Raw genomic sequence first — 25,070 nt, forward strand, 5'->3', positions numbered from 1 at the left:
GGCTCAGTGGATTGGGCAATGGCTTGGAAGCCAAAGGGTTGCTAGTTCTATTACAGGCAAGGGCTCATGCCTAGGTTGAGGGCCAGGTCCCCAGTTGGGGGTTACCAATTGATGTTTCTCTTTCTTTCTCCCTCCTTTTTCCTCTCTCTAAAAATAAATAAAATCTTTGAAAAAAGAAAAATGTGAGTGTAAAAGCCAAATGTCAATTTGTAACCCTTCTCCCATACATACATAATGTAAATATCTAAAAATAAGAATCAAAGTTTAGAAAACTACTTTTGGGAAATTAATTGACATGAAACAATAACGTTGACTTTATTTTTTCCAGATATGGCCGCGTGGAAAGTGTCAAAATTCTCCCTAAAAGGGGATCTGAAGGAGGAGTGGCTGCCTTTGTGGATTTTGTGGACATCAAAAGTGCACAGAAAGCTCACAACTCGGTTAACAAAATGGGAGATAGAGACCTACGCACGGATTATAATGAACCAGGCACCATTCCAAGTGCTGCTCGGGGATTGGATGATACAGTTTCCATAACATCTCGTAGTAGAGAGGTTTCTGGGTTCAGAGGAGGTGGTGGAGGGCCTGCTTACGGCCCCCCACCATCACTTCATGCACGAGAAGGACGTTATGAGCGGAGACTTGATGGGTAAGTTCCAAGGTTTCTGTAGGCAGGTATTTTGTATTTGATATGGTGAGAAACAGAAACTCATATATAGGGGCCCCAGATGGATTTAAAGTTTTGGGCATTCTCAATGTTTCCTATTTTGGGTTGGAAACGGAAGTGATTTCTATCCCAGTGGCTGGTATCTTATGGAATCATAGAGGATATTTCCTGCAGCTGGTTGGATATCTACTCCTGAGCTAAAAAGTGGTGGAAGATTTTGTATGGCAGCATCAGTTTTGGAGTTACCTGTCTTCTAGAATTAATTATTTCTTCTCTTGGATGATGTTGGATATATCCCTTTTACCTGATGGAGCTATTTGGCTACAGATTTTGTGGTTATACTATATGGAATATTTCTGGAATATTAGAGCCTACAGATTCTTTTAGAAGTTAATATCTGCTTCTCAACTTTCATTATATGAAGTGTACAAATGAATTGGATTGTCACCATAAAACCTAGCAGACCGTAATTCCACCCCTTGGATTCTACAAACAATACTTTAACCTGGAAATGTATACTTGGAGGAAGAAGAATGAAGGCAGTGTTTGATTTTCCCGCTTTGGATCTACACCGTTTCCATGTTGGAATTACACTTCCTGATGGAATGGGGAAAATTTGAGGTGATGAACGTTCCTAAATCTGGAATATAGCCATTCTTTCCTAATTTCTGGAATGTATGGGATGTCATGCAGTCAAGATTCCATTAGCCCAGGAGAAGAGGATTACCTATCTCCTTTCTTAAGCAAGTTGCTGCCCAATTAAAGGTACTTTAGCTTTGAACTCATGGTGACGATCAGTTGTGGATACAGCAATCAAAATGGACTGTTCTGGATGGCTACAAAGATGAACTTGTTGGCGAGCAACTGTGCCTTCCTCAATTGGTGGAATCATAGAGGATATTTCCTCTTCTGTCAGCTGCCTGATTCATACTTAGGGCTGGAAGTTTTTATGAATGTGGATCAATTTATAATTGTCTACTATCTCAAGAAAGAAGTCTGGGGGTTTGAGAGTTACAGTTTGTCTGGGACTACTTGCTTCCAGTGGAATTATTTTATCTGATCACTAAGATTTTTTTTTTCCCTGTGGTTCATCTAAATATCATTTGACACCCTTGCCCATTAAGAAGGTGGATTACCCCCATAAGAGGGGCCAAAATTGGGGAAGTTATGTTCACAATTCTCTCCCTAGATTTAATTGGGATTATAGGTCGTGTTTCCACACTTGGAAAAGGTTGGTATGTCCTGACCTGTGTATATTAGCCCCTCTCCTAACCCACGTCAAACTCTCTTTTCCCCCCACTAACTTTAGAAGTATTTAGTACTAATAGATGAATCAAAGAATAGCTATTAGATTTCAGCTCTGCTAGCTCTTGTGCCTGCCTTCTGTATCTTCTTAATGGATAAGAACTTTGCGTATTTTTAAAATATCAGTTGTAGTAATAATTCTCCTAGAACTATTATTGCCTATTGCTTCTGTTATATCATTAATAAGAGTTTTCACTGATTAATATTTGATAGGGTGCTAATAGAATTATGAAATTTTCTCTTAAGTTTCAAGGAAACCCTCTTGTTTTTTAGACATCAATCAAATTCCATGAATGTAGTGAATAAAAAAGGAGAAAGTAATTTAATATATTTAAGTAGGAAAGATATTATTATTGAAATTTTTTGCCATGCCAGTTGCTTTTGATAATAGCTGCAGAAAACAAAAACAGCACAAGAAGGTACGTTTGCCACTAAGTGAAATGGTGGGTGAAAATGAAGATTAGTGGAGAGGTTCGTAATCTAGGCATGTGTTGGGGACATAGTATTGTAAGGTTTTTGCCAGATATTCTTTATTGGAGAGATTCCAGTTCTTCTGTATCTTTCATAATTCCTTAATCTCTTTAGATAGAAGAGTTCCAAAGATAATGTTGAGAAGAAACTTAACCTTAAGTTGAAATTCAAGTGATGATCTTTTAGGGACTCAGGAAATGAGTTCTGGTTTCCTACAAAAGTAGAGAAAATAAGATTCTTTATAGGATTTGACTTAGTTTTAAATACTAACACTTCATTGCATGTGTGTAATTGTACATGCAATAATTTTTGTACTCTTAGGTTGACCGATATGGCCTATGGAAAAAAATTAAAGTTAAGCCATTGCTAATAGCAACCTTAGGGAATTTTACAGTTCCCAAAGTTGAATAATTTCACCATAGGCAACTTTAGTATGGCTAAATGCTAAGTCAACATATTTCCTGTAACCATTAAGTACATATAGTAATAAACTATCATGGAATAGGCATTTTCAAAATTATGTGGAATTTGATAGCACAAGGAGATAAAATAACCTTTATTCTTTAATTAGTCAAATTTACCATAAAATAGCATGTGGTGACCCAGTATTTTGATAATCCTAAGTGGGTTTTTTTTTCTTTAAGATTCCATTTTTATTACTTAATGTGATTGCTTGGGCACAGCAATTTACACAATGTAGTAATTTTTGTAATTACCCAAAGAAGTCAAAGGTTAATGAGAAGAAGTTACATTTAAAGTTTTTTTCTGGACTTCTTTGAAAAATGCCCTCCTACAGATGGGGCATACTCATTATAGGGTTTTCATGACTGTGTTAAAACGTATCATGGCAATTTTGCCTAAAATAAATTTGCAAAGTAAATAAAAGCTTTGTATATATTTTAATGAGATGAAAGTATAGAAAACTTTCATATTGAAATGATAGTCTCTTCTTGTTCCATTAAATTTAAAAATGAAGATATGGCGTATGCACATTTCTGTATATAAACCACAAAATCCCTAATAAAAAGTGACTTGCAGAACACTAGTCATGAAAGCCCAAAATACAATAAAACATTGATTGCCCAGCTGTGAAAGTAAGTTTTGGGGTCAAGTAAAATGTTAAAGTTGTTAGTGTTTGCTTACTAAGCAGGTTAATGCTGTTTAGAACATGATCAGTTAGTTGCAGAGACAGACAATGCTGAAGTGAATGTTTGCATGACTTGCTTTTAGTTTTGCCTGCCCTTGTCTGATTGATTAAATATTTTTCCCCTTCCTAAAATGCAGGGCTTCAGATAACAGGGAGCGTGCTTATGAACATAGTGCCTATGGACACCATGAACGGGGGACGGGAGGATTTGATCGGACAAGACATTACGAGCAGGATTACTATAGAGATCCTCGCGAGCGGACTTTACAACATGGGCTCTATTATTCTTCTCGGAGTCGAAGTCCAAACCGTTTTGATGCTCATGACCCCCGATACGAACCTAGGGCTCGGGAGCAGTTTTCACTGCCCAGTGTGGTACACAGGGATATCTACAGGGATGATATAACCCGGGAGGTACGAGGCAGAAGGCCAGAGCGGAATTACCAGCACAGCAGGAGTCGGTCACCACATTCATCCCAGTCTAGAAATCAGTCTCCTCAGAGACTGGCTAGCCAAGCGTCTAGACCCACCAGGTCCCCTAGCGGCAGCGGCTCTAGAAGTAGATCCTCCAGTAGCGATTCAATCAGCAGCAGCAGTAGTACCAGCAGTGACAGGTAGGTTAACAGCCTTTTGTTATAATAGACAAGCTGTTGAATAAATTGTCACAAATTCTTGATGATCGGTGCTACGGGTTTTAGCATAGTAATATTTTTAAAAGAGTAATCTTGGATCATGTATATAATGAGTAAAGAAACTGATTAGTGTGTGGTGATTGAATGAACTATTCTGTGAAGTGCCCAAGGCTGAGTGATGATTTGCAAATACTGTTTTATCCTCTGGATGCTAAATATTAAAATTGTCAAAAAGGAAGAAAAGTGGTGACTTTAGCTGTGTGAAGCAGATTTTGTGCCACTGAAAATGTGGTATTTTTTTAAGTTGTTAATTTTCTAGGTGTATAATACTAACTTCTGTTAATTCTGGTTCAAAATTTGTAATATCTGTTTTGTTAAAAGTGTATTGGCGAAGTAATATTGTTGACACATTATCAATGACTAAATCAACTTAAGGATACATTTTAACTAATTTTAACATCAGGGCTATAGCCAATTTATAAATTCAAGTAGAAAAGCTTTCTTTAAATGCAAGTTGTTACCTAAGGCTGAGTAAGCTGATTTCATTAGCTGGGAATTTTTTTACAAAGGTGTTTTATTTTAAAGATGGAAAATAATACAGGTAATCTTAACGGGAGATAGCTTAGAGATTAGGTATACTGGATTTGAAATCGCAGATCTAGGTAGGTGGTATAGTATATGACTGTTACAATCTTGGACAAGTTATTTAAGCCGCCTGGGCCTCAGCTTTCTCATCTTTTAGAAGAACTGTGCTTTGAAAAGTTATTGTGAAGATCAAAATGAAAAAAATGTGTGTAAAGTGCTTAGCTTGATACCTATATATGTTAAGTAAATAACTGTCTTTAATAATTGCTAGCTATTATTAATTACTACTTAAGATGTTGATTGCCTTTGAGCTTTCCCATTTCCAGTCACTGTTACTCAACCTGCAAATCCTAAATATCCTAGTTTTAAATGATGTGTATTTTACAGGATACAAATGATTTGACCTTATAAAAATGCTCAGATTAATATTTCTCTTTTAATATTGCCTGCTTAAAGTTAATTTAGGAAAAGTAAATGATCATGTAATTGATGAATGGCTCCCTTTAGGCCTCCTAAATGTTATAATTCAAAATAATAAATGAAAACATTTTATACATCTGTATATCTAGATAAAATTCAAGCATTTTTGAAGATGCGACATATAATGAAGCAAGCACTTAGTTTAGGAAATCAGGAGAGTTAAGGTTCTGGCTCTAGCTTTGTGACTCTGTGACATAGATGAGAAATCCTTAACTTCTCTTGATTTCATTTTGTATATTGTTGAGATAATGATTGACAAGCTTCGTTTGAACTCTACAAAGTGATTATAAATAAAATCTTATTATGCCCCATTTTCTTCTACGTAGAATTGTCTATGATACTTAGTTTTAGTCATTTCCCCCAAATCTACCTCATTAAAGGGATGCCACTGCATTCCATTGGATCAAAACTTACTGCAAAGCTAACTGATTGTGGGGGTGTTGAAATTAGAGGAAAAACATACACAGCCTTCAGGATGGCATTGTACTTGGAGAAGTTACAGTGTTTTGGGATTTGGTCCTTAGCGTTGTAGGCTCAAAAGTATGAACCCAGAAGTGATATGATGAGTTGGATGTGCCTGTATGAAAGAATAGTTGTGTGACTCTTACAGTCAGAAAGGTAACTGCTACAAAGGCAAAGACAGGATGAGCTTACAAAATCTACATGGGGACTACATTACAGTCATAGAGGGTATTTCCTCTTGTGTCAGCTGCCTGATTTACACTTAGGTCTGGAAATTTTTATGATGTAGAGCTCTGAAGGATATGCAGGACTTTAACAGAAAGAAAGGAGTTTTAGGCTAGCCATGGGAACATAGTGGGTGGAAGGAACAACTTGAAGAGATGTAAGTGGGTGGAAGAATGTTTTGAGAATAGTAGATAATTTAGGATGACTTAACCACACTAATGATTTTGAGTGTTATTCTTTATGCGCAGATGAACTGTTGAGGGGTTTTGAGAAGGGAGATAAGTTTGTCGAGACCTGTGCTTTATGAAAGGAACCTGGTGACTTAGAATAGGAAAAACAGAGATTCTGGTTAGGAGGCTATTTCAGTAGCTTGGAGAAGGAAAACTTGGACTGTGAGAGTGCCTAACTAGGGACAAGTGGGACATTGTATTAAGAATCCAATTATGTTAACTTAGGAAAACCAGGATAGACTTTAATGATGGGCTTTTCAATACTGCCCTATAACAACTAACAGGACCGGGTATTCCTTTGCTCACTGCAGAGCCAATGTATTGTTTGTCTTTAGAGTACACGTTCAACAAACAGTTGAAATACTGAGATAGAATTCTTAGTTAACAGGAAGAAGAAAGGAAAATTGATGTTAATAGCTAAAAGATTTGGCCATTATCTTGGGATTGAAGCGAGTGCACAGAAATAAACATCCTTTGGTGTTCAGAGCATGTCCATTATCCCTGGGTTCAGCCTCTGTTTTATCAGATGTCCTCTTTTCCTCTATAATTATATTGATTTTAAAGTATAATATTTTGAGATGTCACATAGATTCAGAATGTTCAATATCCTTTTGGAAATAATAAGGTACTTTTGTAGTCTTTAAAACTTTATGATTGTGAAATTGACATTCTGAAGTCCTTTAAAAATACTTAAAATTAACATCTTATGGTAGACAATATATAGCTTGGTTTTGACTATAGAAACAAGTTTCTGTTCTCTCTGCATGACTGACTGGTAATTTAATCACCCTCCACCTCCCTTAATTGTTACAGCTTTGATGAATAGAATCCTAGCAGTGCATTTCAAATGAGTAAACATGGGATTAATGGCAATCTAGTTGTGAAGTCCTTATAAATGGTACACCTACTGTTTCTGCAAAACTATTCACAGTATTTGACTGGTGAGAACGGGGGATTCGTGGTGTAAACTTTAGATATGCCGCCCTGTGCTGCTGTATTGTCTCTCTCTGTCTCTCTGTCTCTCTCTCTCTCTGTCATGGTCATTTAGGGAGTCACTTTTCCTTTCAACAGAAAAATTTGAATACATAAATTTCACAAAAGCATTTATTTTAAAAGCCTTTAATTGAAATTCAATTTACTTTATTTCTGTAGTTTTCTATTATTGGATTTCCCTCCTCCCCCAAATCATGTTGTAAGAATTTTTTTTAATACAGGCCAAAGGAACTGAAGAATTTGTTGAAGTTAAAGTAATTCATAAACTTTTCTAGAATCTCAAAGTAGTTTTTTATTTTTTAAAATTTTATTTATTTTTTAGAGAGAGGGGAAGAGGGAGAAAGAGAGGGAGGGAAACATTGATGTATGAAAGAGAAGCATCTATTGGTTGCATCTTGCATGCCCCCAATTGGGGACCTGGCCTGCAACCCAGGCATGTGCTCTGACTGAGAATCGAACCAGCGATCCTCTGGTTCACAGGCTGGCGTTCAGTCCACTGAGCCACACCAGCAGGGTGGAATGCTTATTTTATTAACTGGCAATATAATTTGCTATGAAACTGTCAGACATGGCAACAGTTTATGTATGTGAAGTAAAAGTTTCTTAAAATGTTAAATGAATTAATAATTAGTGGGGTTTCTTTGGTGATTAATACAATGTTTAATCATAAAAACACATTTGTCTGAACTTTTATCATTAACAGTGATTTATAATAATGAATAGACAGATAATTTCTGGATCCAGCTGGAGATAAAATTTTATTGCACGGTGCTTCCTCATTAGATAGATTTTGTGGGGACAAAATAGTTTGCATTTGTTTTTAATCAGAAGAAAGTTGAACAACTAAAATAATGCCTTTTAATGTCAGAAAAATTACATAAGTGAAATTAAACCATGTTTGGTAAAGTGGTGGTTAGAAACCATGACTTTTTTTTTTCCTCCTGGCTCTTCTGTTTGTAGCTGCATAGGATTGAAGTGAGAGTAGAAATTAGTTAAATTGGTTTTATTACATAATACCAATCTTTTCCCACTTTGCTACTCTGTTTATGCCTATCAGTTTGAGATGAATCACTTAAGTTGAAATGGGATTTTTTTGGTACTCTGAGTGTGTAAAGAGAAGATACCTGTGCTTAGAGACCACCGAAAATATAAATTAAGCAAACTAAAATGTGAGAAACAATGATTAGATGTTTATTGATTTTGGGGGATAACAAGTGAAGTCTTTGTTTGGGGAGCATTCAGAGGACTCTCAAGGAAGAACAGTGAAGATCTGCTTAAGCCTTTAAGAAGTCAAAGTCAAGGGTAATATTCTTAGGAGGGATATTTCTTTATCTTTTGCCCCTCATTTTCATTTAAAATGAAAATATTTGCACTTATTTTAAACCTGAGTAAAATACCATATAATAGCTGGTTTATTTTTTAATTTTATAGCTATTCTCTGCCTGTTTATAAAATTTTGTCCTCCCTCAGTTTTATTTTTAGATACTTGAAATTTCCTGAAACTTAAAAAAGGAGAATGTCTTGCTGAAAATTAGTATTATGAATAAAATGTATTCATTGTTCTCAACCTTTCCGGCTACTAAATGAAGTTTTTATCTCGAAATTTGCAACTCTTATGTGTGGCAAAATTCAGGAAAAGCCAACTAGTGATTTATTGACTGTATGAATAACTACTTTCTTTCCTGAAATATTGGTACCTAAGTTTTTTAAAAGTTACCTACTCAGATGGACAGGGTTGATGGAAAAAAGAAAACAGCAGGCATCATATCAGTGTATATGCAATCCTGGAGAAAACTATTAGATTTAAAATACACACTAAGTTTTACCTCCCTTTGAGTATCTTATTAAGTACCTGTTTCTGTCCCTCCAAGTAAGCATTTGCTCATTCCCTCCTTAATGCAGTTTTGGTCCTGTTTAGGAGCATGGAATAACTGTTCAACAGCATGCTTTAGAGAGAAGTACACCAAACATTAAAATATGTACACATATATATTTTAAATGTTATTAGTAATATTTTTTCCCTTCCTATTAGTAGTAGCAAGCAAACTGAAGAGATCATTTGAAGAGCCCACATTTTTAAAACACATTCCTTTCTAGGCTGCTGTGTAGTTTGTTATCGGGCAATAAGCTATACATAACCTTCTGTCCTTTGGGGTCATATTAGCCAGACAAGCTTTTGTTCTAAATATGGAAAATAGAAGTGTTTGCTTCTAATTGCTCTGGTGGGCTTAACTTCAGAGATCTGAAAATAGATCAGTTTCCTTTCTGGTTTTCCTTTTTTTGTGTGTGTGTGTCAAGTATTACAGCATTTCAGTAAGGCTTGCCAGAGGTGTAGGTGCTGTCAGTGTTAGGGTTATAGGTAATAGGTAGTCAGTTTTGGAAACAAGTGCTGGGCTCACCCATGTTTACTCTGTATTAGGAGCTTGCTTTCATTTAAGCTCCTCTGCTGCTAGGGAAATGAGAACAAGGTGGACTTAGCTCTGAAAGCAAATGAGGAGAGCTCATTGTATGCTGCCTGGGCAGCCAGTGTGTCTAAATATTGTGGAGAAAGCTAGGAACTGCTTATTTGTGACTCAAACCAGCCTAAACTGGAATCATCCAGTTTGATTTGGCTGCTTGCCACCTCCCAGAGGCTTGCTTATTCTGCCAGAGTTTTTGCCTGGGCTTCTGCGCCGTGACTGGGCAGGCTACAGGGAGGAGCAGCTGGAAGTGGCTGCCAGTTAACCGGGTTTGTTTCTAGGAGGGGGGCATTTCAGACACATTAGGGAGCTGAAGACTAGAAGCTAATGTGAATTCTCATGTTCAGTACGTCTTTCCATTATTACTCCCTTACCATTTTTTGTCTTTTGCCCTTCAGTACCTAATGAATGCTTGAAAAACAGCTTCTGCCATACAGCTGGTTGGGTTTGTCACAACATGGTTTGCATTTGATAATAAAGAATTTGACTAAAATTTTATTTTATTAATTAATTACTAAAGTTCCCCAGGAACTTTGCTTTTATTGCAGTTAAGTTAGTCTGTTTGAAGTAAAGAACTGTCTCTCTTATACCCTTTTTGTTCTTTACACTTGGGTCCTGCTGGGGTTTATTTTGGTTTGACTGATAGGTGAAAGGAATGAAAATTGATTTAGAGTAAAGTCATGACCTGGTATCTTTTGAATTTTAATTAAATCCTAATGTAACTTTTTAAAATGTTGCTTCAAAAGTTAAAAAAGTAATTCAGATTAAAGCCTAAAGAACAAATTTTAAAATAAAAAATGTTATGCCAAATTACATTTGTTTGCCTTGGAAGCAAACTCTTGAAAACAAACAAACAAACAAACAAACAAACACCTCTTCCTGGCCAGATGGCTCAGTTGCTTAGAGCATCAACTCCTTGCACCAAAAGGTTTTGGTTCAATTCCTGGTCAGGGCATATACCTAGGTTGCGGGTCTGATCCCAGTTGGAGGTGCATATGAGAGGCAACTGATGGGTGCTTCTCTCTCACATCAATGCATCTCTCTCTCTCCATCCTCCTTTCTCTTTCAAATTAGTAAAAACTATCCTTGGGTGACAATTAAAAAAAAAACAGTAGTGTGCTTCAATTACAAATTTTTAATGTTGTGGCTACTTTGTGCATAAAGAGCCTCTTTCTCAGTTTGCCTCTTTGAGAAATAAGGGGGTTAAGTGATTAAACATGGCCTTAATACCTGGTAAGAGAACACTCAGAAGTCATGAAGAAATATTAAAGCCACAAGTAAAAAGTACATTTATGTTTTGTCTTTCTGGATGCCAGGGTTATATAGAAAGGGTAAATTCCCATAGCCTTGCTTATGTTTTAAACTTTTGGAATGAGATCGAAACCTATGTAGTATTTTTTACTTGGGGTGAAAGTTGACTCAGCAGTTTGGGTAATGTTGTTCTTTTATCTTTTTGGGTTTTTACTTGGAGAATTTCTTTGGTCATTCTTAGAAACCATGTTATAGTTTTGTCCTAGACAAGGGATCATCCATGCACAGAAATAAAGGAAAATGTGGTGTTCTCATTTTATTTTTTAAGATTTTATTTATTTTTAGACAGAGGGGAAGGGAGGGAGAAAGAGACGGAGAGAAACATTAATGTGCAGTTGCCTCTTGCATGCCCCCCACTGGGGATCTGGCCCATAACCCAGGCATGTGCCCTGACCAGGAATCAAACCAGCAATCCTCTGGTTTGCAGTCCTGCACTCAATCTAATGAGCTACACCATCCAGGGCTCTAAAAACTTCTCTTGATATAAAAAAGATTAGACATGTACACTAAGATGAGGGTAGTAAAATATATTCTTAGAATTAGGTGGGAAAACATTATATATAGCTCCATAAAATAGGGAGCTAGGACATATATAGGGTTGGACATATTTAGAATTTGGCTTAGCTAATAACCATTTGAGTTTTTCTTAATGACATTAAATTAAAGTTCCTTTTTAACTTTGATATAATCCCAAGCAAGAGATAGTGGGCTTTTTGTTTAGTTTTTAAATTATCAGCAAAGATAGTTTTTAAAGTTTAACGTATAAGTATCCTGGAAATATGTTTCAGTTTTTTTTGTTAATTCCTCTGTACTTTTTTTTTAAGATCTTACTTATTTTCAGAGAAAGGGAAAGGGAGGGAGAAAGCAAGGGAGGAACATCAATGTGCAAGAAAAACATTAGTTAGTTGCCTCTTATACGCCCCCACCCAGGGACCTGGCTCACAACCCAGGCATGTGCCCTGAGTGGGAGTTGACGACCTTTCAGTTCACAGGCTGGTGCTTAGTCCACTGAGGCACACTAGCCAGTGCTCTTCTGTACTTTTAAAGTGGAAATTTATGCTTGTAGGAATCATTTTGCTGACTTGTTAGAGCTAGCTGGAATTACAGTGTAATGAGAAATATATGTAACTTTATCAAGATAACACCTTGACATTAGTTTTCATAATGGTTTTTATATATGCTATAACCATTATTTTTAAATATGGTAAACCTCTATAAAATATTACCTCTCATAAATGACATTTTTCTTAAAGATTTTATTTCTTTATTTTTTAGAGAGAAGGGAAGGGAAGGGAGAAAGAGAGGGAGAGAGACATCAATGTGTGGTTGCCTCCCATGTGCCCCTTTACCCGGGGCCTGGCCCGCAGCTCAGGCATGTGCCTTAACAGGGAATCAAACCAGCGACCCTTTGGTTTGCAGGCAGGCAATCAATCCACTGAGCCACACCGGCCAGGGCTATAAATGACATTTTAAAAAATTGGTTTTAGAGAGAGAGGAAGAGAGAGAAACCAACCAATTCCCTCCTGTGCATGCCCGGACTGGGAATTGAACCTACAACCTTTTGTTGCACAGAACAACACTCCAGCCATCTGAGCCACCTGGCCAGGGTGTAAATGGCATCTCTTTAAGCATTGTAGTGGCTTTAACATGGTCTGTTATTTAAAGGATGATATGCTTGTTTATTGGGGAGCTTTTTGGTTCTAGAACTAGGTTACCCAGTACTGAATGCACTAGCCACATGTGGCTAATCAGGCACTAGAAATTTGCCTAGTTTGTGTACTAGTACAGACCCATTCTATAACATGGATGAACCTCAAAAACATGCTAAGTTTGCTCTGAGTGGCGTGGCTCAGTGGGTTGGGCATCGTCTTTCTGAGCAAAAGTTTGGTGGTTTGATTCCCAGTCAGGGCACACGCCGAGGGGGCTGCAGGCCTGGTCACTGGTTGGGGGCATGCAACAGGCAACCAATCAATGTTTCTTTTTCTCCCTCTCTTTTCCTCTCTCTGAAAATAAATAAATCAAATCTTTAAAAAAACATGCTAAATGAAAAAAGTCAGGACAGAAGTCCACATATTATACGATTCTATACATATGAACTCTCCATAACAGGTAAATTTATAGAGACAGAAAGTAGATTACTGGTTGTCTAGGGCTGGGTCTGGAAGAGAATAGAGAGTGGTGACTGCTGATAGGTTTGAGGTTTTTCTTTCTGGGGTGACGTGGATGTACTACAATGACATTATGGTGATGATAGTGTAACTCCATGAATATACTACAATCATTAATTATATACTCTTACATGAGTCAGTTTTATGGTGTGAAATTATATTTCAGTAGAACTGTTTTTTGTTTTTTTTTTTAAAGATTTTATTTATTTATTTTTAGAGAGGGAAGGGAGGGAGGGGAGGTGGGGGAGAGAGAGAGAGAGAGAGAGAGATATCAATGTGCGGTTGCTGGGGGGTTATTGCCTGCAACCCAGGAATGTACCCTGGCTGGGAATTGAACCTGGGCCACTTTGGTTCCCAGTCCGCGCCATAGAACTGTTTTTAAAAATATACTGAATTTTGAAGAGGTAGCAAAAATATTTTATGTTGGCTACATGTTGAAATACAGGGTCCAGCAGAAGTAAGGCCTGCATGAGTGTGGTTGTTAGGGTAATAATGTGGGTATAATAATTTATAGTTTTAATTTGAACATTGCACTAAAATGCTTGAGTGTGATATTGTTATATTACAGAATTACATGTTTATGATTTTGTAATTTAAAAAGGGCATTATTTTTGCCAGACCCTATATTTTTGAGTATATTACATTTAATAAAAACAGTAAAAGTTACCTTTTTTTTTTTTACTTGTTAAAGTGTGGCTATTTAAAATTTTTTAATTACATTTTTGGTTTCTATTAAATTTCTATTGGACAACATGCACTGTTCTAGAACCAAGCTCTATCAAGATACGATGTCATGAAGTAATTTGTACATCTATTTTAGTGTTTTTCATTTAGTATAAAGAAGACTAGAATCTGTTATTTTTATTATTTTAATTCTCAAGACTCTTCTCTTTGAAATTCTAGATTAATGGAAAAGGTCCTTTGGGACTCCTAAGCCTAAGGTATAGCCTGAACGACCTCCACGTTCCCTCTTTATTTGGTATTAAGCTAAAATGCATGTTGGTTTCCAGAGTGGCCAAGGGAATGTCTTAGCTGTTGAAAAACTTTAATCTCTAAACCCCTAAATAAATTAGTTTAATCCCTGAGAAAAAAATTAAATTATCTTAGTGTAATTTTTTTAATAAAAAAAAAAAAACCCACCTTGATCTGAAGGTAATTTCTAAGTGATGGCCAATACTTTGATAGAGGTTTAACATGAGTGTAGTAACATAGACTTGGATTCTGATGTTGGAATTAGAATAAGACAAGCATTTAATAGACATCTGGCTTCTAGACATAATTTCTATAACCAAAACTGGGGACTTCTATGATTCTTGAATGTTAATTGTCGATGGTGGAGGGTCAGACTAGCCTCGTGAATGTTCTGTGTCTTGATTGTTAGAGCCATTTGGACTGTAGCTTTTTGTTTGTTTCCTCCGGCAAGAAATGCAGAGTTGTTCAAGCAGAAGGATTTTAGGCTGGAGTTTCTTAGTAATTTGAAGTTATTAATAAACAAACAAGTTCACTAAATAGTAGATGGCTTTAGACTTCCTGGTAGGGAGTTCGTTGCCCTTAGAACCTCTTGGGTCTGCAACTTCCTTAATAGAGAGTTTGTAAATGGAAGATAGAAAACTTTTTATTCTGGATGGGAAGGAGATAAATCAGCACCGAAGTTAAATTGGAAAAAGGCAAAACCAAAAGTTCAAATTTACTTGTTGGTTTGGTGAAGGCTGCAGTAGTTGTATGTAACCGTTTGGAATAAATAACACATTTCCCCTTGATCTGTATGCCTTCTTGGTTTATGCCTTTTGAACCATTTTAGTTGTTCATATAAGAGGTATATCTGTGATTTCTCATACTTGTTCAGTTGAGAGAATAAGAAAATTGCATGGTGTTAAAATTGACAGTTTCGTTTTCTCCCTAGTTTGTCCCTTGAGTGAGGCGTCCCACGGATGTTCTAAAGGCTGTGCTGCCACACAGAAGGGTCTTTTGTTCCTTAGGCAAACATGTTGTATCTGCTTGTTACTTTCAGGGATCATGCATGTTTGATGCCTTTTGCTTTGAGTAACAGGTTTTCTGAGTCTTTAGAGATTGCTAAGAATGTAATGACTCTGTGGGCCTAGGCTCTTTGGAATTTAAACTAAAAAGTACTAGTGGCCAACTTTTGAACACAGTGAAAATATGTAGAAAAATAGTTTTTTCACTTTGAATTTTTTACTCTGAATTTCGTACTCAGCAAATCTATCTATACTAGAACCTGTCACATAATTTGTCCCCCAACATCTGAACATAAAATGATAAGCACTTTGTGACTAGGTCTCTGATAGTCCATCTTACCATTCTTAAAGTTAACTAGGGAATCTTAGGGCTCCACAGAGTTCACCAGAAAGTAAGCCTCATATTTCTTAGTAATAGATTAGCAAGAGCATAGCCACTTTCCTTTTTTTTGCTACTGTTATTAGAACAATAGGTTTCAAAAACACCAAACTGCATTTTTTAACGCTGAAACTCATAAGGCTTTATTTTTTAAAAAATGGTGGCAAAATATACATAACATAAAATTTAGCGTTTTACTTTAAGTGTGCAGTTCAGTGGCATTACGTACATTTACTTTGTTGTCTGACCATCACCACCAGTCATCTCCAGAACCTTTTCATCTTCCCAGACTGAAACTCTGTATTCATTAAACAACTTCCCATTTTTCTGTCTCGCAGTCCCTGGTAGCCACCCCTTCTCCTTTCTGTTTTTATGAACTTGACTGCTCTAGGTACCTCATAAATGGAATCACACAATATTTGTCCTTTTGTGTCTGGCTTGTTCCACTTAGCATACTCATTTGAAGTTTCCATGTTGTAGCAAATGTTAGTTAGAATTTTCTTCCTTTTTAAGATTGGATGATATTCCTTCAGGTTTTGAGGGTGGGGTAAGCTTTACTTCTTTAGCCAGTCACCCTGTAGATTAACTATTTTCATATTTCTTTTATCTAACACCACTCAAAGACAGAGATAAACTAAAAAAACACTGACTGGTGTGGATCAGTGGGTTGGGCGTCATCCCACAGACTGAAAGGTCCCTGGTTCGATTCCTGGTGGGGGCACATGGCTGGGTTGCAGGCCAGGTCTCCAGTTGGGGGCGTGCCAGGGGCAACTGATCGATGTTTCCTGTGCACATTGCTGTTTCCTTCTTTCTCTTTCTCCCTTCCCTGCTGTCTACAAATAAATCAGTAAATAAATCGGATCTTAAAAAGTTAACAGCCGCTATAATTACATTCCAAAGAATTACTTGTGCTTAATCTTCTGTGAGCAGGTTAACCTCATATAGCATAGCTCAAATTTTAAAAAAGATTTTATTTACTTATTTTTAGAGAGAAGAGAAGGGTGAGGGGGAAGAGAGGGAGAGAAACATCAATTGGTTTTCTCTTGTTTGCCTCCAAATGGGAATCTGGCCCACAACCCAGGCATGTGCCATGACAGGGAATCAAACCAGTGACCTTCTGGTTCACAGGCCAGCGCTCAGTCCCCTGAGCCACACCAGCCAGGGCTAAGATCAATTTTAAATGGTTATTTCTGTCAAAATAAGATACTCTTTAAAAAATAGTCTTTAATAATTATGTTTTTTTCTCAGATATGTAAATTACTGGACTTCAGAATAGAAAGAGAAATAGAACCAATGATTTTAATTATTGTGGTAGAATTTACCACCACTTTAGTGACCATGAACACTAAATCTGTTTTTTTCTCAATCTTAACCTACCTATAAAAGTAGAGCCAGTACCTAAGGCTTAGATATGCTTGATAATTATAAATGCTCATAGGTGAAAGCTAGATGGAAACTAGAACTCAAGAAAAGGTAATTTCTGAGGTCTAGATTTTCTTTCTTTTTTTTTTTTTAGGTCTAGATTTGCTACTGTGCTTAGAAATTCTTAGGAAATAAATTAAATTTTTTATATCAGCATTAAAAACTGGTGACGGTAAAAAGAAAAATTACGGCTCATGGAGCATGATTCTTTTTCTTTGTCAACCTTTGTCTATTAAGAGAAAGCTTTTCTTTGTTTACTTAATTCAGCTAATCTTTCTAAAAATGTCTATTTACTTATTTATTTATTTATTTGAAGGGAGGGAGAAAGAGAGGGAGAAAAACATTGATGTGAGAGAGAAACAGCAATTGGTTGCCGCTCAAATGCGCCCTGATGGGGGACCAAACCCACAACCCAGGCAGGTGCCTGACTGGGAATTGAACTGGTGAACTTTCGCTTTGTGGGAAAACACCCAACCAACTGAACCACATTGGTCAGGGCAGTCATCATCTTTTTTCTTTTTAAATCAGACCTTTTCCCATTAGAAGTCTTTGTAGTTTCTAATGATAGAAGAAATCTGTGGGCCAAAACAAAATACTTGAGGTTAAGATATTTGTTCTATGATAAGCAATTCATTTTTGCTCTTTAATATACCAGTATGATTTTTCTCAGTAAGTATACTAAACTTGAAGACTTTAGACAGCTTTCATTAACTTTTGCTCTAAAGAGCTTATTTTGTCATTTACATAGAAGAGTCCAATAGTGCTCTCCCATTTCTTCTGTACTAGCTGGAGAGTCAGCAGTTGGAGCTGACTCATTTCTGAGGAACTTTACCTGGATAAATCGGGCGGAGAGGCCCCCTGACTCAGCAGAGCCTTGCTGACATACAGCAGCAGATAGAGCCTGTTGCATTGAGTGGCTTGGAGTCTCTTGCCTTTTTTCTAAGAACAAAGAGAAGAAGAATCACTCACTTTATATTTTATTTCTTAAATCATCTTTGTGTGTGTAGTGTTAAAATAACATACAATTTATCATTTTAATCAATTTTTAAGTGTACAATTCAGTGACTTTAAGTACATTCACATTATTGTGCAACCACTGCCACCATCTGTCTCCAGAACCTGTTCATCTTTCTATACTGACACTGTAATCATGAAAGAACTCTCCCTTCTCTTTCCCAGCCTATGGCAGCCACCATTCAACTTTGTCTCTGATTTGACTACTCTAGTTACCTCATATAGTTATTTGTCCTTTTGTGATGGGCTTACTTCATTTAGTATAATGGCCTCAAAATTCATCAAAGTTGTGGCATATGTTAGAATTTCCTCCTACTTTTAAAGGCTGAATAATATTCCACTGTGTGTTGATACTACATTTTGTTTATGCAGTCATCTGTTAATGGATGCTTGGATTTCTTCCACCTTGTGGCTATTACACTTGCTATGGATATGGTGTAGAGCTGTCTATTCAGGTCCCTGTTTTCAGTTCTTTTGGTTGTGTACCCAGAAGTGGAATTACTGAATCATACAGTATGTCTAATTTTTGAGGAATTGCCATGCTGTTTCCTTGTTACCTTTCTGCGAGCAGTGCCCAAGGAATCAATTTTTTTCTTTTTTAAAAAAAGATTTTATTTATTATTATTATTATTACTACTTTTTAAAAAGATTTATTTATTTATTTTTAGAGAGGGAAGGGAGGGAGAAAGAGAGAGAGAGAGAGACATCAATGTGCGGTTGCTGGGGGCCGTGGCCTGCAACCCAGGTATGTGCCCTGGCTGGGAATCGAATCTGCAACACTTTGGTTCGCAGCCCTATTTATTTTTAGAGAGAGAGGAAGTGGGGGAGAAAGGGAGAGAAACATTAATGTGAGATTGTCTCTCATACACCTCCTACTGGGCACCTGGCCCAAAACCCAGTCATGTGCCCTGACTGGGAATCGAACCCGTGACTCCGGCTCTCCGTCTACTGAGCCACACTAGCCAGGGCAAAATCCAGTTTCTTTACATCTTTGCCAATACTTGTTATATTCTGTTTTTTTGAGAATAGCTATCCTGAGTGTGAAATGGTATCTCATTGTGGTTTTAATTTGAGTTTCCCTAATTAATTATGTTGAGCATCTTTTTATGTGCTTTTTGGCTATTTGTATATTTTTGTTGGAGAAATGTCTGTTCAAGTTCAGAGGTGCCCATTTTTGCATCTGGTTGTGATTTTTTTGCTATTGATGTATATGTCATTTAAAAAAAAATCCTCACCCAAGGATATGTTTATTGATCTTAGAGAGGAAGGGAGAGAGAGAAAGAGAAACAGTGATGTGAGAGAGAAACATTGATCGATTGCCTCTAGCATGTGCCCAGACCTAGGATCAAACTCACAACCTAGACACATGCCCTGACTGGGAATTAGAACCCACAACCTTTTGGGGTACAGGATAATGCTCCAACCAACTGAACCATCCAGTCAGGGCTATATTATCATTTTTTAAGGTAAACTTAAAGTGCCTTGAAGTTATAAAACAAAAAAAATGCATTAAGCTCTTTATGCAAAATAGAAGTTTTACTGATTTCTTCTGAAGGTGGTATTTTGTTAAGGAAAAATTTGTGATACTGAACTACCACCCTAAACCCCTGGGTTGAGGGTAAAGAAAGCTATTATGCTAAGAACTATTTTAATATGAATGGAATAATGCTTTTAATTGACATAAACCTTATTAAGAATACAGATAGCATTACTGTATATTTCACCCATCATTTGTTTAAATGATAAAAGTTTTGTTCACAAGTACTTTGGCCCTGTGATTGACATAACAAAGCACGTATTGTAAGAAGTTATTTGTTTTCTTTTTTGTCACGTTTTCCAAAATTGAGTGACATCAGAGTGTTTTGGATCCCAGCTTCCTCTTGAGTATAATTTTCACAAGTTGATCTTTTTTCTTCATTTTTTTCCCTGTGAGTTTTGGAGTTATTAAAATATTTTCCTAAAGTGATATTTACTAGTAAGGAAAAACAAGTCACTTTAAGGATCCCATGTTTGAATTGCAGCCTAAAATTAGCATGTTGGGTTTTCAAGAAGGGTAAGCAGTCAAAGAAATAATGTAGGCCTCAACTTGGGCATTATTGACATTTGAGGCCAGATAATTCTTTGTTGTGGGGACTGTCTTCTTGTACGTTACAGGATGTTTAGCAGCATCCCTGGCTGCAATTCACTAGACGGCACTGAGCCTCATCCCCACTTACAGTGGTGACATCTAAAAATGTCCCTTGAGCAAAATTGTCCCCATTGAGAGCCTCTGATGTAGGTATTTAGATGATAGGATCAGTGAATGAAAGAGAATAGTGCATCCAAAGACTCTGGACTTTGTTAGACAATTAATTTTTTTGGTGTATATTTTAATTGTGTTTTTGCTTTCATCCTAGAATTTCTTAAAAAATTGATTTATTTTTAAAGAGGGGGAAGGGAGGGAGAAAGGGAGAGAAACATTGATGTACAAGAGAAACATCAATTGGTGTGCCTCTTGCACACCCCCAACCAGGGACCTGACCTGCTTCCCAGGCTTGTGCCCTGACCACTGATTGAACAGGGGACCTATCGGTTTGCAGGATGACGCCCAATCCACTGAGCCACACCAGTAGACTTTTTTTTTTTAATCATCTTCCCCAAAGTTCTAGATAATAGGATCCATGGAGTGGTTTTGTTTTTATAGATGTCAGTGATTTTTCAGTCAGGTTATTAATATCTGTCAGTTATATTTCTAGTACCTTAGTTAGAACAGCCATCATATTTCTTGAATAGTTAATAATTGAAGAAAGACTTTGCAGTCTGTGACAAAGAAACCTGTATTTCACTCTCAGGTACTGAGTTCAGTTAATACTTTATTTTACTGGGTTTGGTATACTTTCCTAGGTGTTAATTTCAATTGCTGGCACAATTCAAGTCAATAATTTCCTGGAGGCACATTCATGTGAGCCTCCAAGCATTCATATTCATATTCGGCACCAGATGAGGCTCTCTGTTTACGAAGATGAATCCACTGGACTTGCAAATGAATAGTTATGAGACAGAATGAAGGCATTTGAGATAGACATTGTAGTAAACGAGGCTTAGGAACTATAGTTAAGAAACCAATGAATACTATAGTGTGGGATGTGGATGTCAGGAACAGCTACAAAGCAGAAGGTAAATATTAGAGCTAATTCCTTGAAGGCAGGGCAGGCAAGGATGGACAGAAAGGTGCCTTTAACAGTAATAGACCTCTCAGGACAAGACCTCTCTTTTGTGAGCTGTATGCTAGGCAGAGTGTGAAGTATTTTATAATCATAACTCACCATAGCTCCTCACAAGTGGTAGGTATTATCACCGTTTACATATGAGAAAGTTAAGGATTAGAGAGGAAGTAATTTAACTAAGGACTTATATCTAATAATTTTTAGAAAGTTACCAAGTTAGAAACTGGTTTAATGTTCTTGTGTGGATAGATCATTAATGGATAGGGTAAAAGTGTCATGACAAGGGAATGAGAAGGAGCAGGTAGAAAATTAGTTTGGGGTCATGTTTGTAAAAGCTCCTCTCTTTTAAACGATTTTTTAAAAAGATTTTATTTATTTATTTTTAGAGAGGGAAGAAGGGAGGGAGAGAGAGAGAGAGAGAAACATCAATGTGCGGTTGCTGGGGGTTATGGCCTGCAACCCAGGAATGTACCCTGGCTGGGAATCGAACCTGGGACACTTTGGTTCCCAGCCCGCGCTCAATCCACTGAGCTACGCCAGCCAGGGCAAGCTCCTCTCTTTTAATGAAGAATGTGGGTTTTGTCCTGTAGATAACATACGGTACTTGAGAGCTGTCAAAGATGGATGGAATATTGGAGGCGGGTGGAGAGTCATAGACCCCTGGAATTAGCAGGACCTTTGAAGGGAGGTCATGAGGTAACCCACTAGGGAAGTTAAAGTTTAGAGAAGCAAAATGAGGTGCTTTACTAGACCACACAGTTGACTATTTCCTTCTTCATTTTTAAATAAAATACAGAGGCTTAGTTCAGGTTACATTGGAAGTGGCAGAATTGAACATGGAATTGGAATCATGTCAGGCTGTGTGCTAAACTAATTTTTTATTTTTGTTTTTTTAATGTTCTGGCTCAGGACACTTAAATTATTGAGCTTTTATTTATTTTAGGTAATATCTACTGACATTTGCCATACTAGAAATCAAAACTTTTAATTTTACATTTTTATTTAATTCATTTGACACGACTTTTTAAAATTTTAATAGTTTATTTGAGCAAAAATTAATTTGAATTGGTCAGTGCCCAACCAGAAGTGGTTAGGAGTGCTCTACCACTTCCTGGGGAAGAAGTGCTCTTCTCCCCAGGAGCTAGGGAAAAGACCTACAGAGAAAAAGCAGAAGCAAAGCAAGAAAATTATTTAATTGGTTAGAACATAAGCTGCTTCCTTATTTGGAAAGTCCTAATAAGGTGTTTGTGATTGGCTGTCCTTAGGCTTGATTTCTTTTTTTTTTTTTTAAGAGAGGATTTTCCTTTATCATGCATGATTTATTTATTTAAAAGATTTTATTTCTATCTTTTTAGGGAGAAAGAGGGAGAGAAACATCAGTGTGTGGTTGCCTATGACGTGTCCCCCACTGGGGACCTGGCCCGCAACCCAAGCCAGTGCCCTGACTGGGAATCAACCAGCAATCCTTTGGTTCACAGGCTGGCACTCAATCCACTGAGCCACACCAGCCAGGGTGGTCACATACCATTTATTTTAAATATTTTATTTATTTATTTTTTAGAGAGAAGGGGAAGGAAGGGGGAAAAGAAGGGAGAGAAACATCTTGTTCCTGTAGGTTGCCTCTCACAGGCCCTCAGCCAGGGACCTGGCCGGCACCCGAGGCATGGTTCGCAGGCTGGGGCTCAACCCAGTGAGCCACACCAGGTAGGGCTGATTTCTGAACCGTGAGGCATTGCCCTGGCCTAGGTTTTGGTTTGCTCACATAGGCTGCTAAGATATTAGAAGCACCTCAGTCTAATGGATTCCTTGTTTAATTGATTTAAGAACTCCCCTTTTTGATCATCCTCTCATACATGAAAGATTAATTAAAAATTGGTGTTAGTGCCTCTCTTGCTCATCATTATTTAAGTTCTAGAAGTCCTTGTCTTGTGTCTTTGACACTCACTGGTTATGACGTCATGTCCCTGGAAGAACTGCTTTTGCTGTTCATCTTGTCGTTCATCTTGTTTCTGTGTCTCCAAGCACCATGAGACCAAGTGATGCACTGCTGATGGCTGCAGACACAAATTTAAGACCCTTGAGAGGATGTAGCCATTAGGGAGACAGACAATAGTGATGGCTGTCAGTTGGATAATACCAAGAGACTGAAGTGTGCTCTTTAGTCAAGGCTCCCTGCGAACCAAACCAGTTGGTTCAAATAAATAAAAAATGTACCTAAAGGAGCATCAACCTGTTCTAGCCTGTTCATTAACTTCTTGTATTTGCTACAATACCAGAGGTGCTGATCCAGGTATAGTAGGAGAAGCTATTTGCTTATGGCCCAGACTTACTGCTTGTTCAGCCAATAAATAATCTAAAGCAATTCTATTATTTAATACCACCTTGGCAAAAAATTATAGGATTTTGGCTCTAGTTATGGCCTTAATGGTAGATTTAATGAGATTGCCAGAGTTCAGGAGCATTATCTGCCTATGGATTAACAGGGAGAAAAAGCAAGTAGCGAAAGGTAGAAGGCATAAAAGTTTCATACTGAGATGAAGATCTTTATCCATGATCTTGGGAGAGCTTTCCACTTCCAGATGTTGTCTGTTGCTGGAGAGGAACCTCCCTAATCAATTTTAATTTTAGATCTTCAGCTAGTATGCTATAACTTAAAAAAAAAACAAATAATGAGATGAGTGGCATTGTTTTACCTTTTTTGCAAATTTCTTTAATGTCTGATTTTTAATGTCTAGATTCTTATGACTACTTCTGTATTTAAACTGATTATACTTTTGTGTGTTTGTGTGTATGTGTATGAAGTCGATGAAGAAAATCTGGCATCACACAGATATGTAATTGAAATAGGAAGGACCTCACAGAACCCCTAAAAAGACCTTGGGGACCCTGCATAGGTCCTGAGACCACATTTAGAAAACTGCTTGAAAAGTTGGACCTGTAAAAAACTGGATATACACAGATTCTCACCTGGTGTGGTGATGCATTGCATTTAAGAAATTACATGATTCCCCGCCCTCCCGTCCTCATTTGATGGAAGCACCAGGGGCAGTTGGTACAGTTTGGTTAGCATAAGCCTGATGGAAAATCTGCATTTTTTGTATCTTTCCCCTCTTGACTCAAGCTTTTATATATTGATTATGTAGAGAGAAAACAATTGTTAGCTATCTGATGGGAAGAGAAGAGAGGTTATTGGCAAATTGTCACTTGAGATTATGTATCTTTTCTAAACAAATGAGTTCTCTTACCTGTTTTAATTGCGAAGTTTTCTGGTTGCTTTAATTGCTCCTTAAAAAAAAATCCATTTATGCCAGATATTTTTTTCTACTTAATTTAGTTAATTGCTTTTTAATCTCCCAGTTTAAAAAAAACAGCATAAATGCATATTTAGGGTAATCAAATGTTTACAAATAGTATAGGAATACAGATGTAGAAGCCAGTCATTGGCTATTACTCTTGTATGTGAACAGATTTTATCCTGAGTCATCTTAAATAGTATACCCAGTGCCTTGACATTTTCAATGTTGAGTCAGATGCTCACTGTAGTTCTGTGTATAAAATGGCTGTAGGAACAGGAATAGTTGATTGACACCGTAATTGTGCTTACGAGAATCCTGGCATCCCATAATCTGTTTGATTATGGAGAACTGTTATGCAACCAGTTGCTGCTGCTTCTTTTTTTATTATGGAAATTTTAATCAGATATGCATTTTAGTAATCCTAATTAAAAATAAGTTGATACAAGAAATAATTTCAGCCTTAATTGCCTTATGCGCTTAGGGGAAAGTGTAACTAGATTCTTTTAAATTGTATTTCTTTCCAATGATTTATGATTTTGAACTTTTAGTTGATATTGAAGATGTAATACTGATGTGGCCAGGTAAATGTAAAGTCTGTTTTCTTAAAACTATTAGTTGATACACATCATCACTGCATTAATA

The 25,070-nt window shown here is 37.0% G+C and overlaps 1 protein-coding gene across 1 annotated transcript in view; it reads left to right on the forward strand.

Moving 5' to 3' along the window:
- Positions 1–25,070, forward strand: part of SPEN (spen family transcriptional repressor) — a 71,885-nt gene that overhangs the window by 20,347 nt on the left and 26,468 nt on the right. Inside the window, exons 2-3 of the mRNA XM_028511453.2 lie at positions 329–649; positions 3,728–4,204. Of these exons, the coding sequence (XP_028367254.1) occupies positions 329–649; positions 3,728–4,204 (798 nt within the window). The remainder of the gene's footprint in view (positions 1–328; positions 650–3,727; positions 4,205–25,070) is intronic.

The sequence above is a fragment of the Phyllostomus discolor genome, chromosome 5 (genome assembly GCF_004126475.2).
Source record: "Phyllostomus discolor isolate MPI-MPIP mPhyDis1 chromosome 5, mPhyDis1.pri.v3, whole genome shotgun sequence".
In the NCBI taxonomy this organism is placed as follows: Eukaryota; Metazoa; Chordata; class Mammalia; order Chiroptera; family Phyllostomidae; genus Phyllostomus; species Phyllostomus discolor.